Consider the following 26,794-nt stretch of genomic DNA (forward strand, 5'->3'; position numbering starts at 1 on the left):
AATTCCACTAATATTTTTCTGCTTTCATTTCTAGTGTCAATACCATTAATTCTCACAATGATTCATTTGGATTTTCTTTTTTTTTTTTTCTTACCCTTGCATTGAAACTCCAATCAAAATATTAAAATAGTGTCATTTTCTAGATGTGATGTATTTGGCTCCAAACAAGTTCTATTTCATCCATGTAGTTACTTATAGGTAGATAGCCAAGGACATAATTGTACTAAAATATCCATTAAAAAAAAAAAAAGAAAGAATATTTAATAAACAAGTTGAAATGAATAACATTTTTGAAGATTTCAATTAAGTAGGATGAATCTGAATAACTAAAACAATTTTGTTTTTCAGTACTTAGAAGCTTGCTTATATGCATTCCAGTCAGTTGCTGAAAGTGTTGACCTCGAGGAAAACAATTACCTCCCACAGTTTATGGCCACTCTTCCTAACATTCCTTTGCAACATTTTAGAGTTGTGTCTACAGCAATGGATGCAGTTGGTAAAAATTAAAATTATTTTGATGAATTTCAACAGTACTCTTTTTTAGAGAATTTTTAAAATCAAATAACGTAATTGAGGTCATTTCAAAATATTCTTTGGATTTTGATAGGAAGCATTTTGAATAGTTCTTTTAAAATCAGATACTCTAATGATTATTTTTTTTCTTATAAAGCTGTATTTAATTTTATTTAACCAGAATTCCTTACAATTGCATATTTATTTTCTTTGCACCATTTTGTGGTGCAGTTACCTGAAGACTCTTTCAGGATATGGTTAATATGCAGGTGAATTTATTTTTTTAACTTCATCTAAATAGCATAACAGTTGTGTTGAAGAGCAGTATACCAAAGCAACAGATGTGAAATTATGTTACTACATGTTACATGGTGGATTATTTCCACATAATATTTGTGGTGATTAGCTGCTGAAAAATCAACTTCTCAGAATACAGTTTCATTGTAGCAATACTATGAATAGAACAAAATTACAAAAAACTATGAATACCATAGAACAAAATTACAGTTGAACAGTTTTGAAACCAAAATTTATGGTTAAATATAGCATAAGAAAGATTTTAACTGGTATCAAAATTAAGACCCTAATGGTGAAGTTGTCTGCAAGGATAGAAAAATTAGAACTCCATGGTGGACACAGGAAGTTAAAGAGGCAGTGAAGGAAAAGAAGAAAGCATATCAAAAGAACTTTCTGTCAAATAAGTCAGCTTGTGCTCTTAGAGAATACAGGAACAAATGCAAGAATGCTAAACGCTGTGTAAAACTAGCTAAACAAAAGTCATGGGAGGACTTTGGCAAAAATATAGAAAATAAATATCAAGAAGGTGGCAAAATATTCTGGAGGTTGTTGAAGAAGCTTAAGAATGGAGGAAAGAGTGCTATAAAAGGAATTAGAGATGATAAAGGTGACATGAAAACAGGAGAAAAAGATATCCTTGAAGTATTGAGTAATTACTTTGAAAAACTGCTAAATGAAACAAGCAGTGATGATAGCACAGTGGTAAAAGACATTGACCAGGCATGCAGTCAGGAATACATATCCATACGTGAAGTAGAAAAAGCCATCAAAGGCTTGAAATGTGGAAAGGCAGCAGGAGTAGATGATATTCAACCAGAAATGCTGAAGTATAGTGGTATAAGAGTCTTACAGTGGCTGCACTGCATAGTTCAGAAAGCCTGAACAGAGGGACGAATTCCCGATGATTGGAGTAGAGCTCTTATAGTACCCATATATAAAAAGGGAAATAAAACTGCATGTGAGAATTACAGAGGTATTTCTCTACTGAGTGTTCCTGGCAAGATCTATGCAAGTATACTTGAGAAACGGTTGAGAAGAATTGTGGAAGAAAAGCTTGGTGAAGAACAAGCTGGATTCAGGCCAAATAGAGGCTGTCAGGATCAGATCTTCACTTTACGACAAATAGTCGAGAAAGCATGGGAATATAACAAAGATCTGTATTTAAGTTTTGTCGATTTGGAAAAGGCATATGACATGGTGCCAAGAGTGAAGCTATTCAATATGCTACAGTTATATGGTGTCAATGGGGCATTATATCAAGCAATACTTGGTCTTTATTTGAGTTGTAAATTAGCAGTTAGAAGTGAAGGAAGTACAGGAAGATGGTTTAATGTTAAATCTGGTGTGAGACAAGGATGTACATTATCCCCTGTGTTATTCATTATCTATATGGATCACATTATGAAGGAAAGTGGTATTAAACATAATATCAAAATTGGAGATGTTAATGTCAGCTCTTTGCTTTATGCAGATGATGTTATACTTCTAAATAAATCCACTACAAGTCTGCAAGATTCTCTGACTAAATTGAATAGCTGTTGTAATAGATATGGTATGAAGGTCAGCAATAAAAAGACAAAGACAATGAAAATAGGCACAATCATTGAAAATGTGAACAGTGTTGTGAATGAAGAACCTGTGGAAGAAGTAAAACATTTCAGCTACTTAGGCATGATTTTTAGTGAAGATGGTAAATTAAATATAGAAATAGACAACAGAATCAGCAAAGCTGGTATGGTGGGAAGTCAATTGAATAAATTCACATGGAATAAGAGAGAAATTAGTCGGAACACTAAATTAGCTGTATACAAGACAGTGTTCAAACCAGTTTTAACTTATGGATCTGAGAGCTGGGTTGGAAGTAAAACACTTGACCAAAGACAAGTTCTTTCCTAGGCATTGATGCCTAGGAAAGAACTTGACATTGTCAGCATCCAGGAATGCGTTAGCAGAGCTAATCTCAGGTGGTATGGTCACTTAAACAGAATGGGTGAAGAAAGATTAGCAAAACAAGTGTTCTCTGCCAGGTTGGCAGCAAAACGACCCAGAGGAAGACCAAGATATAGGTGGATTGATATGGTACAAAGTGCCTTAGACGATAGAAATATAAGATCTGATAATGTTGGAGTCTTGACAAGTAACAGACTGATTTGGAAGAAAATTGTAGATAGGAAGTTAGTAACGATGTAATATTTTTCATGTAGTACTATCATATCCTGTATACCCTTTGAGGGTACATGGCAGGAATTTGATGATGATGTTGAGATTTATTCTTAGGTTCTTACATCTCTTGAGGGTACATGTCTGGAATTTGATGATGTTGAGATTTATTCTTATGTCCTTGCATGCAGTTGTACAGTAAATAACTTGACATTGCTCTTGAACACATTCAGTCTCAAATCTTCTCTGCATTCTTGTTGCCTGCAACTGCCTTAAGATATCAATAATGATCTGCTTGATAATATTTCTTACATTTTCTATCCATTTGAATTTTTTTGTGCTTCTATCTAGCAGAATCCTGTGTCATTTACATTATTAGCTCTGGCCATTTCTTAAAATTTTCTAAAAACTATTTCATTAACGTGTGATTTATATGCAACTATGTTTCTGGCAAGTAAAGATTGTTGATTGTTTTTTCATTTTTAATGACTGACTTAATTGCTTTTCACCTTCATCGTGGACATTGTGGGGAGCATAGTGATATATAGCTTATGACTATTTTTCATTTTCAATTGTTCACATCCCATTGATTCTGCTTCCCATTCAAGAAGTTCTTTATGATTAATTACTCTAACAACTCATGCTTTCCAATCTAGAAAAACGGGGTGGGGGTTCTCTGAAAAAAATCATTTTGTTTTCAATAAATATATTTCCAAGTTTCTTATCGTTATCAGGAATACTGAAATTTCTTTACTGGAATATCTGTATCATAATTTTATTACTTGAATAACTTTGTTAGTAATATTGGCATGTTTTTATGTTAACATAATTTTTATGTTTACAGGTGCTTATGCCGAATGGATAAATACACATCCCAGTGTTCTTGGTTATGTTGTGCCTTTGCTCATGATGGGAATACAGAATGTTGATATTGCACCTTCTGCAACTATGGCTTTGAAGGATATCACTCGAGACTGTCAAGCATGTTTGCAGCCATTTGCTGAACAGATACTCTCTACAAGTCAGGTAATTATCCAAAATAAAACACTTGCACACTAGAATTTTTAAATAAGTACTAGAACAGCACTTTTTTTCTGTATTATTAGATAACCTTGAACTTCATACAGTGTAATCTCCAGACCTTCCTTTGATTCTTTCCACTCTTTTAGGCATACTCTTTACCAATTTGTTAGTTAGATAATTTGGACCATTCTTCTTTCAACATGACAGTTTTATGTACTATGGTTTGGTGTGCTGGTATGGCCAGCATCTGACATTTCAGTTTGTCCCAAAAAAATAATCTATTGGATTGTGAACATTACTATGTGTTTGCTACTTAAGTTTTACCACATCATTTTTCTCAAACCATGTCACAACAGTACCTGCAGTATAACATGGCATATTGTCTTGAAAAAGATGCGTTGGTCCCTTAAAACTTCCAAAAAAAAAAAAAAAAATAGAAACCATTGCATTATCCAGAAGTGTTGCCTTGAAGGATGAACACCAATGGCATTCATCTTTCCAGGTATAATCACAGAACAAAGTCTATATTAGGAGAAACATTTCCATATTTTTGAACCTTTTCCACCACACTTCATAATTGGAACAATGCACTTGTGCATTAAGGCATTTTCCATACATCTGTGATATTTGTTCATTTAGTTGGAAAAGTGTGTAGTATGATTTGTCATTCTGTATCACGAACTTCCAATACTGAAGATTAGTTGTGTTCTTTACACCAAGTTAGTCTGCACTGTTGCAATGGTTGATAATTGGCTTATGTGAAGCTGCCTATTCTTAGAAAGTGTGACTGTGACCTTTACATAACATTATACTAATCTAAGAATATTTGAACTCCTATTTTAATAATTTCCATAATGGACTGCAGAAATTTTTGTGTTACTCTTCCGGTCACCTTTTGGTGGTCCTGTGATGTGAGCTTCCTGGGTCTTCTTGTGTGTGTTGGACAAATTAAATACTTGCATTTCCATCAGCTGATAATGTTGCCTGCAGTTGATTTTGGAAGATGCAGTCTGTGTTCGGTATCATGGAACAAGTAGCCCCCACGATACAGTATCATTTGATACTTTTTTTTTTTTATTTGGTCCATATGTTTTTCTCTGCTTGTCATTGATAGAATACAAATGTGCAGTTAGCTCTAGGGGATTAACTGTTTACCTTACATAACAGTTTGTGGTGACAGGCAGGAATGTATTTTGTGTGTGTGTCATTCTAAAACAGGAGATATCACTATACTTATTTTAGTATAGTTTGTTTTATATACATATAGATCTATAGGCTTTATCACCAATCCTTGAAGAGTTATATAAAAATGTTTTCATATATTAGATAAAAATTTAAGATTTAATGATCAGTAACTACTTAAATTATTTGTAATGGTAACACTTATTATATAGGATTGGATAGAGCATTGTGTTCTTCTCCTTCTGATTACTTTTTTTTTTTGTGGGGCTAATTCCCATTTTCACTCAGTGACAGGAGAAAATATAACACCCAATTTTATTGAGGGAGCTTAACTACTGTATGTTTTTAAAACATTTCACACATGTGAAAGATTATAAAAGGTTATATGAGAAGAGGATCTTCAAAAGAAACAGAGTTGTGAAAATAATGGAGAAAGGTGTTTTAAAGAGTAGAATGCAGGAATGTATGAATATAATGAGTTTGATCAGGCTGCTGCTGATTTTATGACCATTGGACAGAAAGTAGTGGATTCTGATACCAGTTCTTATGAACATAAACTTAAGGCTTAAGGAATTTTCGGCATGTGTACATTTCCAAATATGGTAAAAGTATTTTGATATAAAGCAGATTTGAGATTTATAAAGAGTAAGTAGTTCATCACAAGATAAACTGAAGTTTGCTTAAAGTTGAGGCACTTGCACATATAATGGAATTATGCCATAAAAGAATGTAGGTTAGAGACTTAATTGTCTCAATGAGACTTATTTGTGCCTATGGTCCCACAGAAGGTTCTACTAAGGTAGAAGTGGAGAAATTTATTGAGGCTTTAGAAAAAGCAACTGACATAATGAAAAAGGAAAAGTTGGTCCTTGTTGGGGATCTAAATAGCAGAGTAGGAAATGATTGTGAGACATACAAAAATATTTTGGGAAAATTTGGAGAAAAGAGCAAAGCTAATAATAATGGCAAATATCTGTTGGATTTCTGCTCAGGACATGGACTGGTTATTACTAACACCATGTTCCAACATAAAAATATCGACAAATTTACATGGGGAGCAGATGCTAGGAATAAGAAAAGTCTCATTGACTATGTTATTGTTGATAGTGATGTTTTCTCCCTGGTGCAGGACACGAGTGTACAGAGGATTTGAAATTGGAAGTGATCACTATTTAGTCTTGAGCAGGATAAAATTGAATTTCATATTGAAAACAATAACATGTAAGAAAGTTTTAAAGCGAATAAAAGTTGAGCAGCTCTCAGATGTGAGCTGTAGACTAAAATACACAAAGATTATTGAAGAAAAAATGAAAGAGTTTGAAAACAGGAATCAAACCTTGGAGATTCAGTGGCAAACTCTGAAGAAAACATTGATTGATTCTGCCAGAGAGGCATGTGGTGAGGTTGTAAGGATAAAAAAATCAGAACTCCCTGGTGGACACAGGAAGTTAAAGAGGCAGTGAAGGAAAAGAAGAAAGCATACCAAAAGTTCCTGTCAAATAAGTCAGCTTGTGCTCTTAGAGAATATAAAGACAAATGCAAGAATGCTGAACTAGACATGGTATGAAGGTCAACAATAAAAAGACAAAGACAATGAAAATAGGCAGAATCATTGCAAATGTCAACTGTGGTGTGAATGGAGAACCTGTGGAACAAGTAAAACATTTCAGCTATTTAGGCACGATTTTTAGTGAAGATGGTAAATTAAATATAGAAATAGACAACAGAATCAGTAAAGCTGGTATGGTGGGAAGTCAATTGAATAAATTCATATGGAATAAGAGAGAAATTAGTCGGAACACTAAATTAGCTGTATACAAGACAGTGTTCAAACCAGTTTTAACTTATGGATCTGCGAGCTGGGTCAGACGTAAAACACTTGACCAAAGACTAGAGACCGCAGATATGAGAGTCCTGAGAAAGATTATAGGTGTGAACAGATGGCATCAATGGCAGTATCATATTAAAAATGAGGATATTAGGAAAGAACTTGGCATTGTCAGCATCCAGGAATGCATTAGCAGAGCTAATCTCAGGTGGTATGGTCACTTAAACAGAATGGGCGAGGAAAGATTAGCAAAACAGGTGTTCTCTGCCAGGTTGGCAGCAAAACGACCCAGAGGAAGACCAAGATATAGGTGGATTGATACGGTACAAAGTGCTTTAGACGATAGAAATATAAGATCTGATAATGTTGGAGCGATGACAAGTAACAGGCTGATTTGGAGGAAAATTGTAGATAGGAAATTAATAATGATGTATTTTTTTTCATGTAGTACTATCATATCCTGTACACCCCTTGATGGTACATGGCAGGAATTTGATGATGATGATGATGATGATGATGAAGAATGTAGGTTAATGCTAATCCAAAAAAGAAGCCGTTCAGATTTGCTTGATTTTATATTTGCTGGATAATTGTTGGGAAAAAGATTTTCATAGATCACTACCTTTCTGTATTAATAACAATAAGGTAAGGAGAGAAACAAAGAAAATCTTCATATGTAGGAAAAGAATAGAAATTTTCAATTGAAGAAATGTAACATTGAATAATTAGGTGAAAATCATGTGCTTATATGGAGGTGAAGCTTCCCTTCCAATTCCAACCTGTCAGCCAAAAATTAAGTTTTCTAATTAAAATTTCTTATATTTGAAAGAGTATTAATTGAACATAACTGGATAATTTTAAAGGTAATGATGACATTAATGCAAAACTTGATAATTCAGCTGAAAATAATGTGAGATTGGAATTAATGTCAAAAATTGAGAAACAATAAACAAGCATAGAAATATAACAAAAATAAAACTATTAACAAACATAATAATATTAAAAGCTTGATCATCATCAAATTTCTGATATATACCCTCAAGGGGTGTATAGGATATGATAGTACTACATGAAAAATTTACGTCATTACTAACTTCCTATCTACAATTTTCCTCCAAATCAGTATGTTAAATGTCAAAACTCTAATATTATCAGCTCTTATATTTCTGTATACTAGGGCACTTTTTACCATATCAAACAACCTATATCTTGGTCTTCCTTTGGGTTGTTTTCCTGCCAACCTCCCAGAGAACACTTGTTTTGCCAATCTTTACTTGCCCATTCTGTTCAAGTGATCATACCACCCAAGATTAGCTCTTTTAATGCATTCCTGGATGCTGACAATATCAAGTTCTTTCCTAATATCCTCATTTTTAATATGATATTGCCATTGATGCCATCTGTTCATGCCTAATCTTTCTTAGGACTCTCATATCTGCAGTCTTTGATCAAGTATTTTCTTCTAACCCAGCTCTCAGATCCATAAGTTACAATTGGTTTAAACACTGTCTTGTATACAGCTAACTTAGTGTTTTGAATAATTTCTCTCTTATTCCATATAAATTTATTCAGTTGACTTTCTACCATACCAGCTTTGTTGATTCTGTTGTCTGTTTCCATATTTAACTTACCATCTTCACTAAAAATTGTGCCTGAGTAGCTGAATGTTTTACTTGTTAAATTCTCTATTCACCATGCAGTTCATATTTTCAATGTTTCTGGCTATTTTCATTGTCTTTGTCTTTTTAATGCTGACGTTCTTACCATATTGATTACAACAGTTATTCAGTTTAGTCATGGAATCTTGCAGACTTGTAGCAGATTTATTTAGAAGTAGAACATCATCCACATAAAGCAAAGAGCTGACATTAACATCTCCAATTTTGATATCATGTTTAATACCACTTTCCTTCATAATGTGATCCATATAGATAATGAATAACAGAGGGGATAATGTACATGCTTGTCTGACACCAGATTTAACATTAAACCATCTTCCTGTACTTCCTTCACTTCTAACTGCTGACTTACAACTCAAATAGAGACTAAGTATTGCTTGATATAATGATCCACTGACACCATACAACTGTAGCATTTTGAATAGCTTCTCTCTTGGCACAGTGTCATTTGCCTTTTCCAGGTCTTCAAAACTTAAATACAGATCTTTATTATATTCTCATGATTTCTCAACTATCTGTCATAAAGTGAAGATCTGATCCTGACCACCTCTGTTTGGCCTGAATCCAGCTTGTTCTTCACCAAGCTTCTCTTTCACAATTCTTCTCAACCGTTTCTGAAGTATACTTGAATATATCGTACCAGGAACACTCAATAATGAAATGCCTCTGTAATTCTCACATTCGGTTTTATTTTCCTTTCTATATATGCATACTATGAGAGCTCTACACCAGTCATCTGGAATTCATCCCTCTGTCCAGGCCTTCTGAACTATGCAGTGCAGCCACTGTACGACTTTTATACCTCCATACTTGAGCATTTCTGGTCAAATATCATCTATTCCATTTTCTGCATTTTCACATTTCATGCTTTTGATGGCTTTTTCTTCAACAATCTCCAGAATGTCTTGTTACCTTCTTGATATTTATTTTCTCTGTTCTTGTCAAAGTCCTCCCATGACTTTTTGTTTAGCCAGTTTTACTAAGTGTTTTTAGCTTTCTTACATTTGTCTCTGTATTCTCTAAGAGCACAAGCTGACTTATTTTCCAGGAACTTTTGATATGCTTTTTTCTTTTCCTTCACTGCCTCTTTTAACTTTGGAGTTCTGATTTTTCTGATAATTAAAAGCTTAATTAAAAACTAAAGAACTAACATCCTGTGATATATACAAGATACCTCGTATTGTCCACCCCTAAGCAGTGTTATATATTGAAGCGCATGCCAATATTGCAATCTGTTTCCGTACATCTTAACATTTCATTTGCAAACTTTACATTAAAGGTGATTTAATGTAGCAAAATTTTAGCTATATATATATATATATATATATATATATATATATATATATATTAGGATAACCAAGTTATTTTATTAACTTGGTTATTTTAACTCTTAATCCCAAGTATGCAAACAATTAAGTTTGTGCCTGAAACAATGTTCAAGTCTAAAAATGGTGCAACACCAGGGCAACTCATTGTAAAGGTGGGTAAAACTCTGATCAATATTATTAGTATTTTCCCATAGTGTAAAGCACATCTCACTAGAAGATTATATATATATATATATATATATATATACTGCAATGCATTATGGGTGAGGTCACTACCCAGACTGGTTTCAACCCTTTTTGAGGTCTCCTCAGTGAGTAGCTAGACCCTAAATACCTAGGTTATAGTAATACGGAGCCTTATCAACTTTAGCATTACTAGGTTATTACTATAACCTAGGTATTTAGGGTCTAGCTACTCACTGAGGAGACCTCAAAAAAAGTTGAAACCAGTTAGTGACCCCACCCATACTGCATTGCAGTGTGTATATATATATATGTCTATATATATATATATGTATATATATATATATGTATGTGTGTATATATATATATATACACACACACACACACACATCTTTTAGTGAGATGTACTTTCATTATGGGAAAATACTAAGAATATGATCAGAGCTTTACCCATCTTTACAATGAGTTGCCCTGGTGTTGCACCATCTTTAGACTTGAACTTTGTTTCAGGCGCAAACTTAATTGTTTGCATACTTGGGATTAGGAGTTAAAATAACCATGTTTATAAAATAACTTGGTTATCCTAATATATAATATTCCCAAGTTAAAAAATTTATTACATGTGTGTGTGTGTGTGTGTGTGTGTGTGTGTGTGTGTGTGTGTGTGTGTGTGTATATATATATATATATATATATATGGGGTGCTTAAGGGTCAAAGCTGTATAACTGAGAGGAGACCTCCACATAGCCTTTAAAGGAATGCGGAGAACCGACCAGGGCTTCTGACCTAATGTCCAATCCTCACCTTCTCGTGGTGCACCCTGTTGGGTATCTACTTTGATACTGAACAAACGAGGATGGGCTGGCAATTTTGGGATTTAGCCGACCAAATTGTATTCTTATTGGTTAAACCAAAATAAAAAATGATGGTACAACATGACAAAATTTCATGCCGGCTGGGGCGTCGCCCGGTTAAACAAGGCCCCCGTTGTTTTTGCCAGGGAACCAGGGCGAACAGCGAAAAGTCAGCTACTGGAACAAACCTGAAAACAAACCCCAACTCAACATCACCAGAGTTAAAGATCGGTACTATCAACGTAAGAAGCCTGAATGGCAAAGAAATGGAGCTAGCTGAGGAATTAGATAAGTACCAGATCGACATAATAGGGGTGACTGAAACAAAAAAGACCAAAACTGGTGAGATCTTTCTGAGCAATAAATACAAAATGTTATATTCAGGCAATAACAATCAAGGAAAAGAAGGAGTAGCCATAGTATTCAACACAAAATACGAGGCTAATCTTCTTGAATGGCAGTCAGTCTCAAGTAGAGTAATGTGGGCAAATATGAGAATGGGGAACTGGACAATGAGACTTATTTGTGCCTATGGTCCCACAGAAGGTTCTACTAAGGTAGAAGTGGAGGAATTTTTTGAGGCTTTAGAAAAAGCAGCTGACACAATGAAAAATGAAAAGTTGGTCCTTGTTGGGGATCTAAATAGTAGAGTAGGAAATGATTGTGAGACATACAAAAATATTTTGGGAAAATTTGGAGAAAAGAGCAAAGCTAATAATAATGGCAAATATCTGTTGGATTTCTGCTCAGGACATGGACTGGTTATTACTAACACCATGTTCCAACATAAAAATGTGCACAAATTCACATGGAGAGAAGAGGCTAGGAATAAGAAAAGTCTCATTGACTATGTTATTGTTGATAGTGATGTTTTCTCCCTGGTGCAGGACACCAGAGTGTACAGAGGATTTGAAATTGGAAGTGATCACTATTTAGTCTTGAGCAGGATAAAATTGAATTTCATATTGAAAAGAATAACATGTAAGAAAGTTTTAAAGCGAATAAAAGTTGAGCAGCTCTCAGATGTAAACTGTAGACTAAAATGCAGAAATATTATTGAAAAGAAAATGAAAGAGTTTGAGAACAGGAATCAAACCTTGGAGATTCAGTGGCAAACTCTGAAGGAAACATTGATTGATTCTGCCAGAGAGGCATGTGGTGAGGTTGTGTGCAAAGATAAAAAAAATCAGAACTCCCTGGTGGACACAGGAAGTTAAAGAGGCAGTGAAGGAAAAGAAGAACGCATATCAAAAGTTCCTGGCAAATAAGTCAGCTTTTACTCTTACAGAATACAGAGACAAATGTAAGAAAGCTAAACAGTGTGTAAAACTAGCTAAACAAAAGTCATGGGAGGACTTTGGCAAGAATATAGAAAATAAATATCAAGAAGGTGGCAAAATATTCTGGAGGTTGTTGAAGAAGCTTAGGAATGGAGGAAAGAGTGCTGTAAAAGGAATTAGAGATGATAAAGGTGAAATGAAAACAGGAGGAAAAGATATCCTTGAAGTATGGAGTAATTACTTTGAAAAACTGCTAAATGAAACAAGCAGTGATGACAGCACAGTGATAAAAAAACACTGACCAGGCATGCAGTCAGGAATACATATCCATACTTGAAGTAGAAAAAGCCATCAAAGGCTTGAAATGTGGAAAGGCAGCAGGAGTAGATGATATTCGACCAGAAATGCTGAAGTATGGTGGTATAAGAGTCTTACAGTGGCTGCACTGCATAGTTCAGAAAGCCTGGACAGAGGGACGAATTCCCGATGATTGGAGTAGAGCTCTCATAGTACCCATATATAAAAAGGGAAATAAAACTGAATGTGAGAATTACAGAGGTATTTCCCTACTGAGTGTTCCTGGCAAGATCTATGCAAGTATACTTGAGAAATGGTTGAGAAGAATTGTGGAAGAAAAGCTTGGTGAAGAACAAGCTGGATTCAGGCCAAATAGAGGCTGTCAGGATCAGATCTTCACTTTACGACAAATAGTCGAGAAAGCATGGGAATATAACAAAGATCTGTATTTAAGTTTTGTCGATTTGGAAAAGGCATATGACAAGGTGCCAAGAGAGAAGCTATTCAATACGCTGCAGTTATATGGTGTCAATGGCGCATTATATCAAGCAATACTTAGTCTTTATTTGAGTTGTGAGTCAGCAGTTAGAATTGAAGGAAGTACAGGAAGATGGTTTAATGTTAAATCTGGTGTGAGACAAGGATGTACATTATCCCCTCTGTTATTCATTATCTATATGGATCACATTATGAAGGAAAGTGGTATTAAACATGACATCAAAATTGGAGATGTTAATGTCAGCTCTTTGCTTTATGCGGATGATGTTATACTTCTAAATAAATCCGCTACAAGTCTGCAAGATTCTCTGACTAAATTGAATAGCTGTTGTAATAGATATGGTATGAAGGTCAGCAATAAAAAGACAAAGACCATGAAAATAGGCAGAATCATTGAAAATGTCAACTGTGTTGTGAATGGAGAACCTGTGGAACAAGTAAAACATTTCAGCTACTTAGGCACAATTTTTACTGAAGATGGTAAACTAAATATAGAAATAGACAACAGAATCAGCAAAGCTGGTATCGTGGGAAGTCAATTGAATAAATTCATATGGAATAAGAAAGAAATTAGTCGGAACACTAAATTAGCTGTATACAAGACTGTGTTGAAACCAATTTTAACTTATGGATCTGAGAGCTGGGTCAGAAGTAAAACACTTGACCAAAGACTAGAGACTGCAGATATGAGAGTCCTGAGAAAGATTAGAGGCGTGAACAGATGGCATCAATGGCAATATCATATTAAAAATGAGGATATTAGGAAAGAACTTGACATTGTCAGCATCCAGGGATGCGTTAACAGAGCTAATCTCAGATGGTATGGTCACTTAAATAGAATGGGAGAGGAAAGATTAGCAAAACAAGTGTTCTTTGCCAGGTTGGCAGGAAAACGACCCAGAGGAAGACCAAGATATAGGTGGATTGATACGGTACAAAGTGCCTTAGACGATAGAAATATAAGATCTGATAATGTTGGAGTCTTGACAAGTAACAGACTGATTTGGAGGAAAATTGTAGATAGGAAGTTAGTAATGATGTAATTTTTTCATGTAGTACTGTCATATCCTGTACACCCCTTGAGGGTACATGGCAGGAATTTGATGATGATGATGATATATATATATATATATATATTTTAAAAGAATTGAATGACATAAACCGAGAGAAAAGGGAAAAGGTTTAATAGTATCACATGACTTGTTTTGGCTTTTTACTGCCTTCTTCAGGTGTTTTTATAAAAGAAAAGAAAAAACATTAAACATTGAAGATAAAAACTGTGAACAGCACAGGAAATCACTATACATATTTAATGTGAGAACGTTGTAGTTAACGTATTCAAGGCTGTATGATTATTGTTTTCATCATTGAAATTGGCCGAAAAAAGGATATGTCTGGATAAAGCGCTGGCATGTGTTCTCTTGTAAGCGATGCCCCTCCTGTGCTCTTCCATATGCAATTCGATAGACTTATCTGTCTGGCCAAAGTAAGGAATGTCGCAGTCACATCATATCTTGTAGACACTGGGATATTTTAGATTATGATTGCTAGGCTTTGGACGGCTCACCAGAGAACGGGTCTTAGGAAGCGGAGTAAATAAAGTTCTAATGTTATATTTTTCGAGAACCTTGGCCAATTTTTGAGAAACTGAGATTTGGATGATGAAAACCATAGTCATATAATCCTCTGGGACAGATCTAACAACATTTTCATTTGCCATGACAAATTGGAGAGAAAAATTGTAGAATCTAGAGAAATCATCTTCAACCCTGTACATTTAAATAATAATTTAAGCTACAACCTCCAGACTGTCATTCTACTGTGATCAAATACTGGCGCTCACGAGATGCTATACACACGCACTCACCCAACAATGTGGCCAGTGAAGGAATAGCTTTGAATATGTTAACTTGAACGTTTTCACGTTAAATATGTATAGTGACTTCCTGTGCTGCTCACAGTTTTTATCTTCAATGTTTAATGTTTTTTCTTTTTTTTTTTTTATAAAAACACCTGAAGAAGGCTGTAAAAAGCCCAAACTAGTTGTGTGATATTATTAAACCTTTTTCCTTTTCTCTTGGTTTATGTCATTCAATTCATTTAAAAAATATGTATAACAACCAAGTAAATGAACCTCCATGCACATATATATATTGCTCAGTACAATATCTCATTTACACAATATAACTGAAGCATTTTCAGTAGCTTTTCTCTTGACACCTTAAAATATGCATTTTTCACATCTGTAAAACTTAAATATGTACCTTTTGTTTATATTTTCTGTGATTTTTTTTTTTGTTTGTTGTAAAGTAAAAATGTGATCTGACTCTTATTTAACTTGAACCCAGCTTGTTCTTCCTTATCTATTTAAGACAAATTAAACAACAAATCAGCTTATGTTTTAGTTATGAATCAGATGAACTCATTTATATGAAAAAAAGAAGTGAGCTGAGAATAAGACAGTATTCAAACCAATTTTAACATACACATCTGACAGTACTGATGTATATCAGGAGACTTTTCCATTTTTTAAAGAAAACTAAAGGATTGAGCAGATACTACAGCAAAGCCATATTACAAATGAAAAGGTTAGGAAAGAATTCTAATTTTCAAGAATATGTAATCAAAATTTATCTGAGATGCACTGTCACTAAAACAGAATAGAAAATGAAAGATTAACAAACACAAGAATGAAAAATAGTAAAAGGCCTCTGTAAAAGACAAGATATAGATGGATTGATACTTTGATTCTTAGGATACTTAAAACAACTGATAGAGAACATGGCTAAAAATAAAATTGAAAAAAAAAAAAAAAAAAAAAAACCTTAGTACATATATCATTCAGATTTCTTTTTTTTAAGTATTAACTATGATAAAACCTTAAATGGTTCATCTTCACATCAAAAGCTATTTAAGAAAATGAATGGTTGCCTTCAAAACTTGAGTTTCATAATGACTGAGAGATTGTGGAATACTGCCTTCAGCTAGAGTTGCCTTGGTTTTGTATTGTTTAAGCAATGGGCTCTACCCAGGAGCAGCATATTCACTTTTTCTTAAATAACTTTTGAATAAAGGTTTCATATATTTCAGATGTTTCAGATTGTTGGGTCTTGCCAAAAGCACTAAAAAAAAATTTTTTTTAAAAATTGGCACATTACCAGAGTTTACTATTTTAAATAGTACAATACTTTGAAATCTTAGATAGATGAGGTAGATTATAATCTAGTAGCTTCTCAATCACTTTCGAAGCAAGTTTCAAAATATCAGGAAGGTAGTAAAATATTCAGAATGCCTAGTCAAAGGGTCTTGAAGTAGAGCTCTCATAATACCCATCTATAAAAAGAGAAATACAACTGAGAATTACAGAGATATAGATATTTTTCTACTGCATCTTCCTGGTAAGATTATGGAAGTATTATCTTGCAGAAGGGGAAACTTGAAATAGAATGAGTTGGATTCATGCCAAATAGATATTGCCAGGATTGGATTTTCAATATAAGACAAATTGCTGAGAAATCACTGGAATATGACAGTCACCTGTATTTGAATTTTGCAGAGCTGGAAAATGGGGGATGCTTTAGGGTCAAAGCTGTATAACGGAAGATGAGACCTCCACATAGCCTTTAAAGGAATGTGGAGAACCGACAAGGGCTTCTCACCTAATGTCCAATCCTCACCTTCTCGTGGTGCACCCTGTTAGGTATCTACCTGGATACTGAACGAACGAGGATAGGCTGGCAATTTGGGATTTAGCCGACCAAATTGTATTCTTATTGGCTTAAACCAAAATACAAAATGATGGTACAACATGATAGAATTTCATTCCGGCTAGGGCATTGACTGGTTAAACAAGGCCCCCATTCTTTTCGCCAAAGAACCAGGGTGAACAGTGAAAAGTCAGCTACTGGAAGAAATCCAAAAACACACTCCAACTCAATATCACCAGAATTGCAAATCGGTACTGTCACCATAAGAAGCCTGAATGGCAAAGAAATGGAGCTAGCTGAGGAATTAGATAAGTAGCAGATCGACATAATAGGGGTGACTGAAACAAAAAAAACAAAACTGGTGAGATCTTTCTGAGCAATAAATACAAAATGTTATATTCAGGCAATTACAATCAAGGAAAAGAAGGAGTAGCCATAGTGTTCAACACTAAATATGAGACTGATCTTGAATGGCAGCAGTCACAAGTAGATTGATTTGGGCAAATATCAGAATGGGGAATGGACAATGAGAGTTATTTGTGCTTATGATGCCACAGAACATTCTACTAAGGTAGAAGTGGAGGAAATTTATGAGGCTTTAGAGAAAGCAACTGACACAATGAAAATGGAAAAACAGAGTAGGAAATGATTATCAGACATACAATTATATATTGCGAAAATTTGAAAAAAAGAGCAAAGCTAATAATAATGACAAATACCTGTTGGATTTCTGCTCAGGACATGGACTGATTATTACTACTACAATGTTCCAACATAAAAATGTGCACAAATTCAGATGGAGAGAAGAGGCATGGAATAAGAAAAGTCTCATTAACTATATTATTGTTGATAGTGATGTTTTCTCCCTGGTGCAGGACATTAGAGTGTACAGAGGATTTGAAATTGGAAGTGATCACCATTTAGTCTTGAGCAGATAAAATTGAATTTCATATTGAAAACAATAACATGTAAGAAAGTGTTAAAGCGAATAAAAGTTGAGCACCTCTCAGATGTGAACTGTAGACTAACAAAAACAAAGATTATTGAAGAAAAAATGAAAGAGTTTGAGAACAGGAACCAAACCTTGGAGATTCAGTGGCAAGCCTTGAAGAAAACCCTAATTGATTTAGCCAGAGAGGCATGTGGTGAGGTTGTCTGCAAGGATAGAAAAATCAGAACTCCATTGTGGACACAGGAAGTTAAAGAGGCAGTGAAGGAAAAGAAGAAATCATATCAAAAGTTTCTGGCAAATAAGTCAGCTTGTGCTCTTAGAGAATACAGAGACAAATGTAAGAAAGCTAAACACTGTATAAAACTAGCTAAACAGAAGTCATGGAGGGATTTTGGTAAGAACATAGAAAATAAATATCAAGAAGATGGTAAGATATTTTGGAGGTTGTTGAAGTTAAGAAATGGGGTAAAGATAGCTGTAAAAGGAATTAGAGATGTTTAAGGTGACAAGAAAACAGGAGAAAAAGATATCCTGAACGTGTGGAGTAATTACTTTGAAAAATTGCTAAATGAAATAAGCAGTGATGGCAGTACAGTGGTAAAAAACACTGACCAGGTATGCAGTCAGGAATACATATCCATTTCTGAAGTAGAAAAAGCAATCAGAGGCCTAAAATGTGGAAAGGCAGCAGGAGTAGATGATTTTTGACCAGAATGCTGAAGTATGGTGGTATAAAAGTCTTACAGTGGCTGCACCACATAGTTCAGAAAGCCTGGACAGAGGGATGAATTCCCGATGATTGAAGTAGAGCTCTAATAGTATCCATATATAAAAAGGGAAATAAAACAATGTGAGAATTACAGAGGTATTTCCCTACTAAGTGTTCCTGGCAAGATCTATGCAAGTATACTTGAGAAACGGTTGAGAAGAATTGTGGAAGAGAAGCTTGGTGAAGAACAAGCTAGATTTAGGCCAAATAGAGGATGGCAGGATCAGATTTTCACTTTACAACAGATAGTTGAGAAATCATTGGAATATAACAAAGATCTGTATTTAAGTTTTGAAGATCTGGAAAAGGCATATGACAGGGCACCAAGAGAGAAGCTATTCAAAATGCTACAATTGTATGGTGTCAGTGGATCATTATATCAAGCAATACTTAGTCTTTATTTGAGTTGTAAATCAGCAGTTAGAAGTGAAGGAAGCTGGTTTAATATTAAATCTGGTGTCAGACAAGAAGGTACATTATCCCCTCTCTTATTCATTATCTATATGGATTACATTATGAAGGAAAGTAGTATTAAGCCTGATATCAAAATTGGAGGTGTTAATCTCAGCTCTTTGCTTTATGTGGATGATGTTATACTTCTAAATAAATCCGCTACAAGTCTGCAATGTTTCCTGCTTAAAGTGAATAACTGTTGTAATAGATATAGTATGAAGGTCAGCAATAACAAGACAACGAAAACAGGCAAAAGCATTGAAAATATCAACTGCATTGTTAATGGAGAACAACATACAGAACTACTAAAACATTTTAACTACTTTGGCAGAATTTTTAGTGAAGATGGTAAATTAAATATGAAAACAGAAAAAGAATCACGAAACTGGTATGTTAGGAAGTCAACGAATAAATTTATATGGAATTAGAGAGAAATTAGCCAAAACACTAAATTAGCTGTATACAAGGCAGTATTCAAGCTAATTTTTAACTGATAGATCTGAGAGCTGGTTGAGAAGTAAAACACTTGGCCAAAGACTAGAGACTGCAGATATGAGAGTCGTGAGCAAGATTAGGGTATGAACAGATGGCATCAATGATATTAGGAAAGATCTTGACATTGTCAGCATCCAGGAATGTGTTAGCAGAGCTAATCTCAGGTGGTATGTCACTTAAACAGAATGGGAATGATTAACAAAAGAAGTGTTCTCTGCCAGGTCGGCAGGAAAAACAGCCAGAGGAAGACCAAGATGTTGATGGATTGATACAGTAAAAAGTGCCTTAGAAGATAGAAATATACGTTCTGATAATGTTGGAGTCTTGCTAGGTAACAGACTGATTTCTAAGGAAAATTGTAGATAGGAAGTTAGTAATGATGTAATTTTTCATGTAGTACTATCATATCCTATACACCCCTTGAGGGTATATATATCAGAAATTTGATGATGATTTCTTATTTCATAAACATTTATTTATTCTTCTAGTAATAAGACTTATACGTTGGTTAGACATAACTGGTAATTAATTTACGGAATTGACAACACATATAAAGTAAATAAATTAAAGATAACTTTAATGAATCACTTCTTATATTTCGGCAATGTCACATTGCCATCTTCGGGAACATAAAGATATGGTATGTGCACTAAGGAACTAACAAAGCAAATGAGGAAGAAAATAAGAACTAATTTTGTTCCTAAAGTCCTAATGGTGCCCTCTTGCGGGCTAATTTGGTAGTCTTGGCCGTTGGGCTGAAGTTCTCAAAATGAAAGTCTCCCATATTTGGGGCAGTTTCATGCACCCAAATTTGTTGAGGTTAGGAAAGTTTTTTAGAGCTGCTGAAGAAGCTTTGAATAGTCTTTCGTATTTAAACTTGCTGCGATGGATTATTTTTGTCTTCTTCCAACGAATTTTATGGTGGGTATCTAAGGCATGGTCTGCCAGTCCAGAGCGGCTGTACTGGTGAAACCGGATGTAGTCTTGGTGTTCTGAAATCCTGATATTTGTTGTTCTGCCTGTTTGGCCAAAGTAGGACAATTTGCAGCTGCAAGAGACCTGGTATACACCAGGTAGGTCTAGGGGAAGTGGTTGGTCTTTGGTAGAGCGGATAAGGGATGCCAACTTTTTATATGTTCTGTAACAGGAAGTAAGGTCATATTTTTTGAGGATATTAGTTATTTTTTCAGAGGTACCCTGGATGTAGGGGATAGTGATAGACTTGGTGTAGTCTTTATTGTGGAGGGGGGAGGGGGGTTGTGGTTTACAGGTTTTAGTATTTTTTGGATTTTTTTTGGGGTTGTAGCCATTGGCTAAGAAAGTGTTGAGGATGTGGTTTAGTTCCATAGTCAGGGCCTTGTCATCTGAGCAGATTAATTTTGCCCTGTTATATAGTGTTTTTATCACCCCATATTGTTGTGTGTGTGGGGGGGGGATTGCTGGTGAATGTATCTGCCAGTGTAGGTGGGTTTTCTGTAAACAGAGAAAACCAAAGATCCATCAAGCTGGCAGGTGATTAAAGTGTCTAGGAAGGGGAGGGTGTTGTTTTCCTCTTTTTCTAAGGTGAACTGGACTCTGGGATGTTGGTTGTTTAAGTGTGTTAGGAAGGAGTGGAGTGTATCTGAGCCATGTGGCCAAATAGCAAACACATCATCCACATAACGAAGCCAAATAGTGGGTTTTTGTGGGGCGGAGTTTAAGGCTTTCTCTTCAAATGTCTCCATAAAGAAATTGGCCAAGGGTGGGGAAAGTGGTGAACCCATGCCTGTCCCCTCTATCTGTTTGTAGAATTTTCCTTGCCAAACGAAAAGCCAAACCTCCAAAATCCAACTTATCCAAAAACGAATATACAGCCCTACAAGAATTAAAAAACAACAAAAAAATAGTAATCACCAAAGCTGATAAGGGAAGCGCCACGGTGGTACTTAACCAAAAAAGATTACAAAGGTAAGTTAATTCTTTAATACGAGACAGTACTACTTACCTCCCCATTGAATATAATCCTACCAACTCTCAGATTAGAACTATCCACAGACTCCTTAAGAAAGTCACTTCTTGGCCTGTGGAAGTCACCAACAAACTTAAACCTTATAACTCTAGACCCCCCCAATTATATGGACTCCCAAAAATACATAAACAAAATGTGCCATTGCGTCCCATAGTGGATGGCATTGATTCCCCCACATATAAATTAGCCAAACATTTAGCCAAAACGCTTACACACTACACTGGCAACACACCATCACACATAAAAAAACTCGGCCCACTTTAAAGCCAGTATAGAAAACCTCGCACTCCAACACACTGCATAATGGTCAGTTTTGATGTCTCCTCCCTATTCACTAATGTCCCACTCAAAGAAACCTTTGAGCTCATCCAAGCTAAGTTTCCTCCCGATATCTCGGCCCTATTTCAGTTCACAATGAACTCAGGCTATTTCGTTTGGCAAGGAAAATTCTACAAACAGATAGAGGGGACAGCCATGGGTTCACCACTTTCCCCTCCCTTGGCCAATTTCTTTATGGAGACATTTGAAGAGAAAGCCTTAAACTCCGCCCCACAAAAAACCCACTATTTGGCTTCGTTATGTGGATGATGTGTTTGCTATTTGGCCACATGGCTCAGATACACTCCACTCCTTCCTAACACACTTAAACAACCAACATCCCAGAGTCCAGTTCACCTTAGAAAAAGAGGAAAACAACACCCTCCACTTCCTAGACACTTTAATCACCCGCCAGCTTGATGGATCTTTGGTTTTCTCTGTTTACAGAAAACCCACCCACACTGGCAGATACATTCACCAGCAACCCCCCCCCCCCCCCACAACAATATGGGGTGATAAAAACACTATATAACAGGGCAAAATTAATCTGCTCAGATGACAAGGCCCTGACTATGGAACTAAACCACATCCTCAACACTTTCTTAGCCAATGGCTACAACCCCAAAAAAAATCCAAAAAATACTAAAACCTGTAAACCACAACCCCCCTCCCCCCTCCACAATAAAGACTACACCAAGTCTATCACTATCCCCTACATCCAGGGCACCTCTGAAAAAATAACTAATATCCTCAAAAAATATGACCTTACTTCCTGTTACAGACCATATAAAAAGTTGGCATCCCTTATCCGCTCTACCAAAGACCAACCACTTCCCCTAGACCTACCTGGTGTATACCAGGTCCCTTGCAGCTGCAAATTGTCCTACTTTGGCCAAACAGGCAGAACAACAAATATCAGGATTTCAGAACACCAAGACTACATCCGGTTTCACCAGTACAGCCGCTCTGGACTGGCAGACCATGCCTTAGATACCCACCATAAAATTCGTTGGAAGAAGACAAAAATAATCCATCGCAGCAAGTTTAAATACGAAAGACTATTCAAAGAATCTTCAGCAGCTCTAAAAAACTTTCCTAACCTCAACAAATTTGGGTGCATGAAACTGCCCCAAATTTGGGAGACTTTCATTTTGAGAACTTCAGCCCAACGGCCAAGACTACCAAATTAGCCCGCAAGAGGGCACCATTAGGACTTTAGGAACAAAATTAGTTCTTATTTTCTTCCTCATTTGCTTTGTTAGTTCCTTAGTGCACATACCATATCTTTATGTTCCCGAAGATGGCAATGTGACATTGCCGAAATATAAGAAGTGATTCATTAAAGTTATCTTTAATTTATTTACTTTATATGCGTTGTCAATTCTGTAAATTAATTACCAGTTAAAACATTTAATTTAATTTCTACCATGCCAGCTCTGGTAATTCTGTTGTCTATTTCCATATTTAATTGGCATCTTCACTAAAAATTGTGCCTAAATAACTGAAATGTTTTTTCTTGTTCTATAGATTCTCCATTCAGGGATGCAGAAGATGTCTTTGTTTCTGCCAAATTTCATTATACATGTCTTTTTGTTGACTTTCATACGAAATTTATTACAGCAATTAATCAATTTAGACAGGGAATCCTACAGAGTTGTACTGGGAGTATAACATCATAATCACAAAGTAAACAGATAATATTAACATCTCCAATTTTTATATCATGTTTAATACTCACTTTCCTTCATAATGTAATCCAAATAGATGATAAATAACAGTAGAGATAATGTGTACGTTTGTCTCTCACACCTGATTTAATATCAAATCATCTAAATAATAAATTCTAACTGCTGTCTTATGGATGAAATACAGACTTGTGTATTGCTGACAGAATGTTCCATTTACAACATATCAATGTATTAGAGTTTTGAACAGCATTTCACTTGGCACCTTGTCATATGAATTTTCCAGCTCTCATCATCATCAAATTCCTGACATTTATGCTGAAGGGGTGCACGGGATATGATAGTACTACATGAAAAATTTACATCATTACTATTACCTGTCAAAGATACAACATTGTCATATCTTATATTTATATATCCATCTATAAGGCACTTTTTATATCAATCCACCTATATCCTGGTCTTCCTCTGGGTCTTTTTCCTGCCAACCTGGCAGAGAACACTTGTTTGGTTAATCTTTCCTCTTCCATTCTGCTTAAGTGACCATACCATCTGAGATTAGCTCTACTAACACCTTCCTGGATGTTGACACTGTCAAGTTCTTTCCTACTATCCTCGTTTTTAATGTGATATTGCCATTGATGCCATCTGTTCACGCTCCTAATCTTTTTCAGGACTCTCGTATCTGCTGTTTCCAGTCTTTGGTCAAGTGTTTTACTTCTGACCCAGCTCTCAGATCCATAAATTAAAATTGGTTTGAACACCGTCTTGTATATAGCTAATTTAGTGTTTTGACAAATTTCTCTCTTATCCCATATAAATTTATTCAATTGACTTCCCACCATGCCAGCTTTGTTGATTCTGTTGTCTATTTTCATATTTAATTTACCATCTTCACTAAAAATTCTGCCTAAGTAGTTAAAATGTTTTACTTTCTGTATGTTGCACTCCATTCAAAATGCAGTTGATATTTTCAATGCTTCTGCCTATTTTCATTGTCTTATTATTGATGACCTTTATACTGTATCTATTACAACAGTTATTCACTTTAGTCAGGGAATCTTCCAGGCTTGTAGCAGATTTATTTAGAAGTATAACATCATCCGCATAAAGCAAAGAGCTGAGATTAACACCTCCAATTACGATATCAGGTTTAATATCACTTTCCTTCATAATGTTGATCCACATAGAAGTTGATCCACTAAGAATTCTATCCTTAGAACCTCATCACATGCCTCTCTGTCTGAATTAATCAGTGTTTTCTTCAAGTTTTGCCACTGAATCTCCAAGGTTTGGTTCCTGTTCTCAAACTGTCCTTTTTTCTTGAATAATGTTTGTGGATTTTAGTCTACAGTTCACATCTGAGAGCTGCTTCAACATTTATTTGCTATAAAACTTTATTACATGTTCTTCTTTTCAATATGAAATTCAATTTTATCCTGCTCAAGACTAAATGGTGATCATGTCCAATTTCAAATCCTCTGTACACTCTAATGTCCTGCACCAGATAGAAAACATCACAATTAACAATAATATAGTCAATGAGACTTTTCTTATTCCATGCCTCTTCTCTCCATCTGAATTTGTGCACATTTTTATGTTGTAACATGGTGTTAGTAATAACCAGTCCATGTCCTGAGCAGAAATCCAATAGGTATTTGCCATTATTATTAGCTTTGCTCTTTTTTTCAAATTTTCCCAATATATATTTGTATGTCTGATAATCATTTCCTACTCTGCTATTTAGATTCCCAACAAGGACCAACTTTTCCTTTTTCATTGTGTCAGTTGCTTTCTCTAAAGCCTCATAAATTTACTCCACTTCTACCTTAGCAGAACGTTCTGTGTCATCATAAGCACAAATAAGTCCCATTGTCCATTCCCCATTCTGATATTTGGCCACATCACTCTACTTGTGACTGCTGCCATTCAAGATCAGCCTCATATTTAGTGTTGAATACTCTCGGTACTCCTTCTTTTCCTTGATTGTCATTGCATGAATATAACATTTTGTATTTATTGCTCAGAAAAATCTCACCAGTTTTTTTATTTTTGTTTCAGTTACCCCTATTATGTTGCTCTGGTACTTATTCAATTCCCCAGCTAGCTTCATTTCTTTGCCATTCAGGCTTCTAATGTTGATAGTAACGATCTTCAATTCTGATGATATTGAGTTTGAGTGGGTTTTAGGATTTGTTCGAGTAGCGGACTTTTCGCTGTTTTCCCTGGTTTCCTGGCAAAAACAACAGTGGACCTTGTTTAACTAGGTGACACCCCAGCTGGCATGAAATTCTGTCATGTTGTACTTGCCATCATTTTTTATTTTGGTTTAAGCCAATAAAAATGCAATTTATTGGCTGAATCCGAAGTTTCCAGCCCATCCTCGTTCGTTCAGTATAACAGGGTGTGCCATGAGAAGGCGAGGGTTGGACATTAGATTAAATAGAAGTCCTGATCCGTTCTCCACATTCCTTTAAAGGTTATGTGGAAATTTCCTCTCAGTTATGTATCGTTGACCATTAAGCACCCCTGAAATAAGAGATAAATCATTCAAAACACCAAATTAGCTGTATACAAGGCAATTTTCAAACCAATTTTAATTTATGGGTCTTAAATCTGGGATAGAAGTGAAACACTGGATCAAAGACCATGGTCCAGATGGTACAATAAAATAATACAGTAAAGCTTACAAATAGGGGTTATGAATAAAGTTAGGGGAGTGGACAGATGGTGTAAGTGGCTGTATCATATTAAAAATAACGATATTAAGAGGGAACCTAACATTGTTGACATTCAGGAATGTGTTAGCAGAGTTAATCTCAGATGGTATGATCACTTAAAAAGAATAGAAGAGGAAAGGTTTGCAAGACAAGTTTTTGCCAGAATATTAGAAAAAAGTCTCATTGGATGACCAAAGTCCAGGTGGATTGATACAGTAAAATGCATCTGAGAAGACAGAAATATAAGGTCTAATAATATTGGAGTCTTCACAGATAACAGGTGAATTTTGAAGAAAATTGTTGATGGGAAGTTAGTAATGATTTACATTTATCATGTAGTACTGTCGTAAATATTCTTTACCCCCCCCCCCCAGGGTACATATCAGGAATTTGATCATGATGGAAATAGACTACTATACTTTTTTTGGTTAGATATAAATTTTAGTGTGTAAAAGCCCTGACTCTGTGAATTAAAGAAAAAAAAAACCTGTTTAATCCCTTTTGTAGATGTGTAAGATCTACAAAAGGGATTAAACAGGTAGTTTTTCTACAAAATTCAATTTT

At 35.2% G+C, this 26,794-nt stretch overlaps 1 protein-coding gene across 2 annotated transcripts in view; it reads left to right on the forward strand.

Moving 5' to 3' along the window:
- Positions 1 to 26,794, forward strand: part of cdm (importin-13-like protein cdm) — a 389,177-nt gene that overhangs the window by 183,862 nt on the left and 178,521 nt on the right. For both annotated transcript variants that reach the window (XM_090408166.1, XM_090408167.1), the window contains exons 13-14: positions 349 to 496; positions 3,815 to 3,996. In XM_090408166.1, the coding sequence (XP_090264292.1) occupies positions 349 to 496; positions 3,815 to 3,996 (330 nt within the window). The remainder of the gene's footprint in view (positions 1 to 348; positions 497 to 3,814; positions 3,997 to 26,794) is intronic.

The sequence above is a fragment of the Typopeltis vanoorti genome, chromosome 18 (genome assembly GCF_054136105.1).
Source record: "Typopeltis vanoorti isolate ZY-2024b chromosome 18, IOZ_Tvanoo_1.0, whole genome shotgun sequence".
NCBI lineage: Eukaryota > Metazoa > Arthropoda > Arachnida > Uropygi > Thelyphonidae > Typopeltis > Typopeltis vanoorti.